The 12,316-nt window shown below is 40.1% G+C and overlaps 1 protein-coding gene across 3 annotated transcripts in view; it reads right to left on the bottom strand.

Annotated features, from left to right (window-relative positions):
* Positions 1-12,316, bottom strand: part of znf335 (zinc finger protein 335) — a 91,231-nt gene that overhangs the window by 78,299 nt on the left and 616 nt on the right. Inside the window, exons 2-8 of one of the 3 annotated variants that reach the window (XM_069884653.1) lie at positions 9,556-9,728; positions 6,994-7,237; positions 5,578-5,839; positions 5,088-5,165; positions 4,223-4,474; positions 2,561-2,716; positions 301-444 (exon numbers count right to left, since the gene is read on the bottom strand). In XM_069884653.1, the coding sequence (XP_069740754.1) occupies positions 301-444; positions 2,561-2,716; positions 4,223-4,474; positions 5,088-5,165; positions 5,578-5,839; positions 6,994-7,203 (1,102 nt within the window). In that variant the 5' untranslated portion in view covers positions 7,204-7,237; positions 9,556-9,728. Of the gene's footprint in view, positions 1-300; positions 445-2,560; positions 2,717-4,222; positions 4,475-5,087; positions 5,166-5,577; positions 5,840-6,993; positions 7,238-9,555; positions 9,729-9,782; positions 12,225-12,316 lie in introns of those variants that run through there. The other 2 variants (XM_069884655.1, XM_069884652.1) reach the window with 2 other exon arrangements.

The following is a 12,316-nucleotide window of genomic DNA, read 5'->3' on the forward strand; positions in this document are numbered from 1 at the left end:
CTTACATAAATTCTATGTAATATGATATGTCATAGATGAACTAAGCAATGCAGAAAATTTGATAACATTGAAAAAACAGTTGAAACTTTCTGGTCTTTGATACATATTAAAAAATTAAATACAACAGTGGCCAAGAATTCATGGAAACCTAAACTTAAGGCCTGTGAGCCTTTCACGACCATCTACCCTATTTGTAGTAATGTACAGCGAGGAACAAGGAGCAACGGGCAAAACACCAAGTTTGTCAATGTGCTTATTAGGAGTAAAGTCACATGACAGCTCACAGGAATAGATTTTTACCAGATGCAGCTTCGGTATGCAAGACCTTGCGAGGTCTCCCTGGTCGCCTGCGAGGCCGGTCACTAGTTGACGTAGTGACATTACGACTGTAGTTTGGCTGTCTTCCGCGTGTTTCATCTTCTGCTGGGTTATAATCGCTGTCAGCTATCGGGAGAGAGATTCAAAATTCAAATTTATTGTCATAGAATATACATGATATTATATACAATCCCGAGATCCTTTTTCCTGTGAGCCAGGCATAATTTATACTCATCGGTAATTGTACACTGTATTCGAGATACACATACAAAATAGGGAAATTCAAAGAAACTTTTCAATAGACTAGACAGAGAAGAAAAAGAATTTGGTAATAAATTATGTGCAAATTAAGAACTTTAAACAAGTCTCCAAATGAATCTGTTGTTTAGGAGTCTGATGGTGGAGGGACAGCAGCTGGTCTGAATCAGGTGGTACGAGTCTTGTGGGACCTATTCCTCTTTCCAAAAGGTGAGAACAGAGAATGTCTTGGGTCATGGCGACCCTTGATTGCTGCTGCTCTCCGACATCAGCATTCGATGCAGATTTTCTCAATGGTAGGGAGAGTTTTGCTCGTGATGTACTGGACTGTGTTCACTACCTTTTACAAGGCTTTCCACTCCGAGGTATTGGTGCCATGATGCAGTCAGTCAGCACACATTTTAAAAAAAAAAAATTATTTAAAAGTTTTCTATACATGTAATAATAGCTGGATACAAAACATAATAATAAGAAATCAATATCAAATCAGTCAGGACACTCCACGTCACATCTGTAGAAGTTTGCAAAGACTTCCGATGTCATAATGAAGCTCTGAAAACTCCTGAGGAAGTTGAGGCACTGACGTGCTTTCTTTATGATGACATTAGTGAGTTATGTCCACCAAAGTCCTCCAAGATAGTGACTCCTAGGAATTTAAATTTGCTCACCCTCTCCACCTCAGATTCCATAATAATCACTGGATCATACACCCCCGGATTTCCCTTTCTAAAGTCTGCAATCAGCTCCCTGATTTTAAAGACATTGTATGAGATTGTAGTTAGTACACCATTCCGCCAAGTTTTCAGTCTCTCTTCTATATACCAAGGGTATCATCAGCGAATGTGCAAATGGTGGTGTTGTCATATCGAGCCACAGTCGTAGATGTACAGTGAGTAGAGTGGGGACTAAGTGGTGCTCCAGTACTGATGGAGATTGAGGAGGAGATCCACACTGATTATGGTGAGAAAATCCAGGATCCATGTCGCTGCTCGTTATTTTCCAAATTAAAATCTATTCAAGACAAGGCAATTTATCCAACTGAAGGAATAAACCAGCAAGTTAGCAAAACTGATGGAATGATACTTTTGCTTGACAAACAATGGGTTATGAAATGTTAAATAATCAAAAAATGCTGGAAACACTTGGCAGGTCAGGGTGAATCTATGGGAAGAAAAAAAGTCAACATTTCAGGTCAAATCAAATCATCTTTCATCTGGGCACAATGCAGACTTCTGGAAAGAATAATGAATTTCACAACTTCAGGTAACTTGATTTCTTAATCAGTATCAATGATCCATTTGTGATAATGTCTCAGATGGCTGGTTTTTATTTTTTTCCCCTTACTGGAAGTGAAGGATATGCCCAGTCTGATCTGCCAGCAGATATAAAGCATTTAGCAACTCAGACACTTTTGGCCATGTTCTTACTTATTAATTGCTCCCATTAACTCACTGACCAGATCATTTTATTCACAGTTTATCCCCCCGGTCACATTTTACTCAAAGATACATCCCCTTCCAGCAGCCCAAAAGCTTCTTTTGTCTCCTTTCCATTGGAACAAAGTGCCTTCAACCAGAAATATTTGCCATTTCTCTGACGATAGATGTGACCTCACCTGCTGAGTACTTCCAGCATTTCTAGTTTTTATTTCAATGGTACTTTTTCCTTATTTTGATAAGCAAATGTTACATTTCTCCATCCATCTTTTAGGAGATTGCTCTATTGAGGCTATACTAAATTAACAAGGGTAAAGCTGATCTCCAATATTGGTTGCTATACAAACTTTGGAGATAAAAATGGTATCAATATTGAAAGCAGATTGTAGACTATTGATTTGATCGTTTCTGGATGCCAATCCTCAGAAGTCAATCTTTCTGATATTCCCTGGTAGGTTCCATTTAACCTTATTGGCAGCTAACTTTCTCTTGAAGTCAGTGAAATTAAAGAACAAGTCTGAACTTGCACTCATCAAAGGGCAAATTACCTTCTCGGTCATCAATAGCACCTGCATCCACAATATCATCTTCCTCATCTTCTTGCTCTTGTTCCTTGTCCTCCTGGGCTTTGCTCTCCTCTGGTCTTGGTGATACATTCTGCTTCCTTGGCCGTCCTCTCCCTCTCTTTTTACAGAGAAAACCCCCTAAATAAAAGTAATGGAAGCCAAATCAAATATTCAGCTGTAATTTACCAAGTTCCACTATTGCAGTGTAGACGAGGTATTCTCTACAGCCATTTCAACAAATAAAAACCCTGTATTCAGAGAAATCAGAAGTAGACCAATGAAGAAAAAGCTTTGACAGTGGACTTCCTCCTCTTGACAGAATGTTGAAAGACAATGAGCATTAAAAGAATAGAAAAATAAAGTACTGTATTTTAACTGAAAGTTATTTATTTGTTGCTCATTGCAAAAATATTCCACTGAACAGTTGCTATCTTACAACAGGCATCGCAGATTAATTTCCAGTTGAGCCAACAGCATTGTCCACAATCCTCCAAAACTTGTCAAAGCGGTGGGACTCGCATGTCCGCATCCAAGCCAAACAGCATACTCTGAAGTGGCTGACATGCAGGCAGAATGCGTGATAAAAAAATCAACTAATTACAGAGAAATAGAGTTGGTCCAGGCACATTTGGACTGTAACCTGAATTAATTATTTTTTTCTGAATAGATCTGTCATGTTTCAATTGGTTAACAGCACTATCCCAAGAAATCATTCCTCCCTTCACCTTCTGCTTCACCTGCCTATCCTGGCAGAGACACAAAATTAACTTCCTGCCTTCCATATCCATTCTAAGATTGTTACCAATAGAGATGCTGAAGCATTTGTCCCAATACCCTTCCATTTATTATCTACACGTTGCCTTTGGTAACTTCATCTGGGAAAAAAGTGAAATTCCACATGCAGCCAGCTTTACCATACACTTTCTTTATCCTTCAACATTATTTTTTGCCACTTTGATTATTAGACCTCCGGAACTGGGTGACAATTGTTCTCCTATAAAGTGAAGAAAGAACAAAATAGTCTAGTATTGCTTATTATCCATTGATTCCTTCTCCTTCCCATTCTTAACAACTCTGGCATCCTTTTAAAAGGCCCTTTGTTTAATCTTCTGTTCCTACAATAGTACCCACAAAAGGCTACAAGTGAAGGGGAGGTTTGTCTGCATCAAAGAATAGAGGAAATGCAGGCTAGTGAGCTGGAATCAGATTGGTGTCCTAATACAGTCAAAAAGTCTGAATTAACATTTGAAGGCAGCAAGGATGTCAATCTGCCCTCAGGAAAGTAGGAGCTCCTTGCCAATGTACCTTGGCGAGTTCAGACAGCAGCTTTATTCTGGTTTACCATCTAAAACAAAAGCTCTTTTACAAGATGCTACCTGGACCAGTGCCCGAAACTGACGATCACAATTCAAATCAACAACAATGATAAAAGGCTTAATTCAGTGAAAATTCCTCCTCACACGTTCTAAAAACCCTCTCCAAACAGTATTGGCATCTGAAAGCTGAGATCATGCAATAGAGCATGGAGAGGGCAAGGAAAAATGTTGAGAAAAATTCAATTCCATAAAACTATGTTAAAATGTTGCTGACGAGAGAACAAATTAATGCGAGAAGGTGCAGGTTGAGCACTGAACTGACACTTACCAATGTTGAGATGTCGATCCTTCATGTGATTGATAAGATTGTCCTTTGAAATGCTTTTGTATGGGCACATTTTGCATTTGAACTGCTGTACCACAACTACTTCCATCATGTCCTCCAAGTTGGACAGGTCATGTTGTTCAAGGTGCTCTGCACAGGTAGATGTTGGCCCTTCTGCCAACCCATCCCCTGACATATTGGAAAGCCTGGAGCTGGACATCTCAGAGGTAGACATTTGAGAATCAATAGGTCCACCTGAAAGGAATACAAAACAAAATCAAAATCATGGGTAAATGGGGACCAAACGACAGATGCTCAATACTACATACATCTGACTTGGTTCCACATATCAATAGTGCAGCCTTCAAACTATCCTTACAAGTAATGAACAGTGAGATACTACAGATTTTATGTACAACTGAAAACACCAAGCAACTGATACCAAATCAAACAAATGAATTGTTTAGTGAATTGTAAGCCTGATGTATTTTATACACTTGCAGAATAGAAAACTAATTCAACAAGTGAACATTGCATAACCTTAAATATAAAACCATGCTTCCAAAAAAATGTATGCACTTCTCATCCTTCGACCACAGAGAGTAATGAGTCCCTGGAATGAATTGCAGGGGTTGGTGGCTGTTACAACTGGAACTTCAAAAGACTCTTAGGCATACAGATGCAAGAAAAATAGAGGATTGTGGGTATGACAGAGGAAAATTGGATTGTTGTGAAGCAGGTTTACATAGGTCGGCAGATCAAAGGACCTGTACTGTGCTGTAATATTCTGTGTTCCTTGTTCTACAGACAATTGGATACCTTGATACAACTTCATTTCCAACAAAAGAAACAATAGTTATATTCTCACCATCATCAGGACCCGGAAGTACAAGATACTGAGTGGCTTCAGCTCCTTCATCTCCTGCACTCGTTACAGTAATACAACCTGGCAGGAGGAGAAATCGTCACCATGATCATCAAAGAAATGGGTCATCAATTGAAAGCACCTTAAAAATCTGACAACAACCAGGGGATGCTAAAATACTGAAAAGGCAAGGAAAATTGGATGGAACTTACAATCCTAATCAAGGATTTGAAACTCAGTACTTCCCCCAGATTGAAGCGGAAGATTTTACAACTTTGAATTTTATTAATCAAAATAATCTAGTAAATTAGATTACCAATGAACAAGCTTTAAATATACCATATCCTCCCACAGATCAATGTAATTTTCATTACAATTTATTTAATTTATACAAGCGAGCTACATGGGTCTCATGGGCCACAATAAACCTTTAAATTTCTGGAATAAATAACCACCAGTAGAACATCCTTTATGTACCCTCTTCAGAACTCACTTTGCATGGCCTCAGGTCCAATAATTTTATCAGTAGCTGACCCAAGATCAGAGGATGTAGAGGCAGTTGAATCAGACACGATCATGGTTCCATCCGGTGCAACACTAGAGTGGACCAGTACTTGGACAGATTCAGAGACCATGATGGACTGTGTAACTGTGGAGACACTGGACACAATCGTGGACTGAGCAACAGAGGAGGAATCTGGTAGGTGAGCAATAGTGATGACATCTGTGCTGGAACTGGTTTCAGGAACCACCTCCTGAAATATCATGGCAAAAGAAAAAGTATTGCATTTTTGCACTTTTAGTTAACTGTACAATTTTAAATCAACTTGAACACATAGCCTTGAACGAACACACAATTTTCACCTCCTGTTACCACTGATACTCCCAGTCATTCTGGCCACCAGTCGAAGTCAAACTAATCAGACTTGAAATCTTAAAACTCTAAGCAACCCATAGCTTATCTATTACAAGGACCATTATTTCCAACTACAAAAAAAACCCCAAATCGTCTCAAATGTCTTTTGCCAAAAAAAATTCCTTTGTCTTCCTGAGAGTTAATGACACAAAGGTCATATGGTCAATATGGTCTGAGAAGCCTCTCATCCTCTACCAAACTTTAATTACTCCCTCACTAAAGTATACTTAACACATTGCAATTTTACATACAATTTAAAACCTGATGAGTTAACTGAATAAATGTAATAAACTACATAAAATGGCAAAACAAGCATGATATTACCTATGAAGTGAGATCAGTTCTTACATTATTATGATCCTTTAAATCAGAAACATTGCTTGCCCTTAATTAAATAATAAAATGACATGCTACCTGCCTGAACCTGGAATTTCCTTTTTAAATGTAGCCATGCAGCATGGTAACAGGCTCTTTTGGCCCACAAATCTGTGCTGCCCAATTACACCCAACTGACCCTCACCCCTAGTATGTTTTGAAAGGTGGGAATGGAGCACCTGGAAGAAACCTTACAGGCAGCGATGGATTAGAACCCTGGTCGCTGGTGCTGCAACAGCATTGTGCTAACCGCGCTGTCCACTGTTTCATTTCTATTCAATTCTATTACAAATTAAATGAATATTTAATACTTAAAATTATCAGACATTATTTGCTGCTGTCTACTTCAGAGAACCATCAAAAAAATGTGGTTAATTGGATCCAATATTATAAGAATTTCCAGAATTAACATGTTTAATGAACGGCAGGTTAAGAGTTTAAAAGTTTTGAATATTCTAACAAGCTCCAATGCCCATTCCCCCTCCCGAAACTGATCACAAGGATCCTAAAGGGCAGAGGATTCTAGTTTATTTTTATGTCTGTAAAGTGACTTTAGTTGTTAGCAATTTTTTTTTATCCATTGCTTCCAAATATGTGTTTCCAATTAGTGTGCCGTACCATGGATTCTTCAGAGCTCTGGCCCACTCCAGAATCAATGCCGGAACTGTTGTCTGCTTCAGATCCCATGCTGAGAGTGGTTACCGTATCACTGCTGTCTGCAGATACAGCCTCAGATGTCTCCACGACCATGCCACTCTCAGAGGGTTCTTCCTGCCCTGAGGGAGCAGCATCACTGCTGCTCTGCACCGCATTCTCCTCCAGCTCCATTGAGTCCCCTTTCTTCCAAAGCCTGCAACAAGAACTGAGGAGAAAGAGACCATTTTGTTGAGTAACATAACTGAAGCTGCAATTGTCCACAAAATTCACACCAGAACAACATTTGAGCCAAAGCCCTTTATCCCCTAATGCTCAGGTCCCAAGTTGGTGGCAGGTAATTTCCATTTACCTTTATTTTGAAGTTTTGCACATTTGTAGGTCAGTGACCCCGTGAGAACATTAAAACTATTAAGTAATATTTACAAATTACATCAGGATGTTCAAACACTGTCACCCATCTCTCCCTCCATTTTCCTGGATCTATTCATCCTTTTTGTTCCCTTAGCTAAATGTGTCCAACAGAAATCTCTTTTATCCAATAAAATAAGTGTCTTTCAGAGTACTGGCCTTCGACTGGCTTGAAACTATTTTCTTTCTTCACCATGTACCCGGTACAGTCTTTATGTAACTCAGACCCATCAATATTGCCAATCATATTCATTGCAATTAGCGCTAGTTGATGACTGCTAGAATTGTCACCAAAATCCACAAGCCCATGAACAAATGGAAAAAAACAACTGGGTTTTATTCAACTGTGACATGCCACATGACCAAAAAGGGAATTTTGTTTTGTTCTTCGCCTTTTGTCCTCATTTGTAGGGCATTATATTTTTACCCTTGGTGTCACTTGATGCAGAAGGGAACAGTGAATGAACTCAGGATATGTATTGTCTTTGAATCAGTTTGAAATCACAAGATACAGGAGCAGAAGTAGCCCCATTGGCCTATCGTCTTCTCTGCCATTTTAATCATGAGCTGATCCATCTTCCCACTCAGCCCCACAACTCGGCTTTCTCCCCGTAACTCTTGATGCCCTGACAAATCAAATACGTGTCAATCTCTGCATTAAATACACCCAATGACCTCACTTGAACAGTTACCTGTGAGTACAAGTTCCAGACACACGACCTTCTGACTAAAGAACATTTTCTGTATATCTATTCTAAAATAATGTCCTTTTATCCCTCTGTCCTAGAATCCTCAACCATGGGAAACATCCTTGCCACATCTGCTCTGTCCAGGGCATTTGAAATGCCTCTTTGAGGTTCCATTTCCCCCTACCCCATCCTTCTGTACTCCCAACAACAGTGCAAAAGCCAACAATCATCCCTCATATGCTAACCCTTTCATTCCTGGCATAATTCTAGTAAATCTTCTCTGAACCCTCTCCAATGCCAGCGCGTCTTTTCTCAAATAAGGCACCCAAAACTGTACACAGTTGTGCAAGTGAGGTCTCACCAGTGCCCTGTAGCATCTCATCGTTATATCCCTGCTCTTGTATGCTATTCCTCAAGAAATGAATGCCAACATTGCATTTGCCTTCTTCACCATCAACTCAACCTGGAGGTTACCCTTTCGAGTATCCCAAGTCCCTTTGTACCTCAGAATTTTGAATTTTCTCCCCATCTAAATAATAGTCTGCCTATTTCTTCGACACTTTCCAACACTTTGCCCACTCTCCTAATCTATCCAAGTCTCTGTGCAGCCTTTCTGAATCCTCAACACCAACTCCCCCACACCCCCACCACCAACTATTTTGGTATCCTCTGAAATGTTAGCTACAAAGACATCTATTCCATAATCCAAATCATTTATATACAACACAAAAAGAAAATGCCCCAACACTGATACCTGCAGAACACCACTGGTTTGTTTCGTGCCAATCAGCCATCTTGTTTAGCAGCCTTATGTGTGGCACTTTGTGGAAGACCTTTTGTAAGTCCAAATCCTTTGGAAGAAACTCTTCCACCATTTAGTTGCTGCAGGCTGCTAGCAACTGCGGCAAACAGATTCACACTAAGCAGCAGATAGCTGGAGACTGGCTGATGCGATCAGAACTGGGGATTCAAGAGGATGCCGAGGGCTCCAAAGAGTTCCTGATTGTGTTGGAGATTCAGATCTGAAGCTCGGGCTGCTGATGGTTTGAAATGGACTATGTGTGGCTGTGGAGGCTACAGAAACACTGGAGGTGAATCCATGGATACTTGGTGACTCTGAGGGAACTCTCTTTTGTTTCTCCTTCTCTGACAGCAAGAGGCGTTTCAGGCAATTTCTGCTGATGGCGAATCTGTCTGCCTTACAGCAGAATTTTGTGTAATATTTTCATTACGTGACAATAAATTGAATCTTGAATTTTAAGCTGAAATAAACATGAAAGCCAATATTCACAGCAAGACGTTAGCTTTACTAAATTGCCAATACTGAGACCAAAATATGAATAAATGAATCTTGAACACAGATTTGAAAGGCAACATTCAGTGATAGGTAAGTTTTATTTAAATAATTTCACTAGAAAATACATACTTATTCAAATTTGAAACATTAGACTTGACTTTGGAATTTTATCCCTATCATTCATTTCCCTCTCCAACTTTGAGCGCCTCCACGTAGTCCCTGTTTCTGGCCAATCCTCCTAATTTCTCGTGATTCAACACACATTGTGCTCCCCATGTCGCAGATGTTCGGAGAGAAATTTCCTACATTAAAGTGTGATAAACAAATATCAAGATAATGTGGATTCAGAATAAAACCTGTAGGAGTGGAGTTTAGTTTCGGCTGCAGTCAGTCAATGAGGACAATGGTTATCAAAATCCAGGATCCACATATTGGGAGACTTTCTCCAACACCAGAGAATGAAATAATTTAAAACAGTAAAATAAATATCTGATAAGAGATTATTCCATTTTTTTAGGAAGATTTTGCCCAAGTTATAACACAATTGCCAGGAATGAAAGACTCCGTGTTCCAAGGAATCTCACTCACCCCCACCCCTTCTAAAATAACAACATATTCATCGAGATCCTGCCAAAAGCCTCTGTAAATGGCCTAGCAACCACATAGCTATACAAGGAGAGCTTTGTTCAAACATTGCAAGAGCTAGTGGGCAAAACACCTGGCATCAACTGAGGCACTGAATCCAAGTACCACATATCTGCTCCCAGCCCTAGTGGCCTCGCAAAATGTCTAAAATTAGGAGTTCCACGCCTTTACATAATCACCCTCACGTCTTATAGGCATGGTTCCAAACTCTTCCATTGCAACCCCTGGTGATGCCTTGACCCGTCAGAAAAATAGTACAGCAGCATATCGGCAAGAAGGAACAACACTAGGAATCACCTTAAAGGAACATAGCACTGGGTCAAACGTATGTAAAGTAATCCTCCATCTGACTGCCACTTTCACTCCTCTTCAGCTCACAAACAAGAATTTGTGTTTTGAACAATGCTTGAACTACCAAAAGTAATGTACTCAGGGTTGGTGAACTTCAAATTACAACAGACAATGAATGTCGGACAAGGTTTGCAGCAGGTAATGCAAGATCTGCAATGAAGGATAAATTTACTTAACCGTGTCCTCACCAACACAATTTTTGCACCTCAATCAGCACCTGACACAGGTACATTATCTCCACAAGGTTTAAATTTTAAAATTTAGACACATAGCACAATAAAAGGTCCTATCAACCCACAAGCCTATGCTCCCCAATTACACCCAATCAACTGACAACCCTGGTACGATTTGAACAGTGAGAAGAAATCAGAGCACCCGGAGAAAATCCACACAGACATGAGGAAAACATACAAACTCCCTACAAACAGCACCAGCTTTGAATCCCAGTTACTGGCCCCAACAGCATTGTGCTGCCCCCATGGCATGTGTGACGGTAAAGTCTTGTTTTGACAGTGAAGACACTATCCGTTAGGTTTTGAGGCCAAATGAGACAAAGACTTAATTTGTCTGCTCTACAAAAATGCAGCTGGGAACACTGCTTTGAGTTTGCCAAAAGGTAAATTTAATCAGTTCAAGACTTCAATTCACTTTTAAAAAATTCAGTTAAAATACGATTAAAAGGCCCAGTAAATAATTTCATTCACTTAGTTCAAAATGTGGAAATATTCTGTTACATTCTGATCACTTTATTCACACAAAACAACAATGAGTGACTGGCGAAAAAGAGAATAACGTATATACTCATGTGATAGTTGATTTTTGGGGGCCAATTTATCTGGTCAAAAAGAGTTTTGACTGCAGTAAGTACCTGAGTCGTTCAAGGGGTCAGGAGCTCGGAACTGGATGGCAAGTCAGTGATCGGGGTGTCGGAAGCTCAGATGGGCACAGTCAAGATAAGGTTTCAGTCAGGACTTCAGGAGCTGGGGTGGGCAGACAGCCGGGACGAGGTTTCATGGTCGGGATGTCAGGAACTCAGATGGGTGGGCGACCGGGGTGAGGATTTGTAGTCAGGGCATTTGGAGCTCGGATTGGCGGGCAGTCGAGGCCAAAAATAGGGAGGGAAGGTTGTCTTTGACATGGGATATATAGAAAATACGTGATTTTTGTGACAAAAAAAAAGCAAATGAATATATTCGGTAATCAGATTTCTCATCTGAAGCATTGGTAAAAATGTCTTCAGCAAGACTTCTGCATTGTGAATATACAACTTTGTTGAGTATTGCAGCCTTGAAAAAAAAACAAATGCATATTCACATTTTTTTTTTTAAAGAGTAAAACACAAAAGTCTGCAGACACTGTGATTGAATTAAAAACAATCCTGGAGAAACTCAGCAGGTCAAACCGTGTACTTTATATAGTGAAGATACAAAACCAATGTTTCATGCTTGAGCCATTCATCAAAATGTAGGCAAACACCAGAACAAAAATTTCATCCTCCACCCCAGTTACTCTCCAAACAGCCTCATTCAACAAGATGAATTTCTTTCCACTGTTCAAAATTCCCACACCTTCCAGATGACTCACTTCCAATACAAAGATCCTTCCAAAACCCACCTGCCTCTTCCAGATAACAACCCATACCTCTTCTTATCCCCAATATCCATCCATTCCTTAAAAATGGTACTTGTGTGAATGACAGAAAACCTTCAGCACCCCCTCTCACCTAAAACCCACCTACGCCAGGAACCATACTTCCTCACTGCCCCCTCCTATTGTCTCCTTTCCCCAAGGCCTCGCTGCCCTAGTGTCAACATACTCTTACGTACATGATTAGAAACACTCTCCTCCATGTCACCCCCCCCCCCCCATGTCTGTGTCCCCCCAGGGTTCCCCC

The sequence above is a fragment of the Narcine bancroftii genome, chromosome 6, assembly GCF_036971445.1.
Source record: "Narcine bancroftii isolate sNarBan1 chromosome 6, sNarBan1.hap1, whole genome shotgun sequence".
NCBI classification, from domain to species: domain Eukaryota; kingdom Metazoa; phylum Chordata; class Chondrichthyes; order Torpediniformes; family Narcinidae; genus Narcine; species Narcine bancroftii.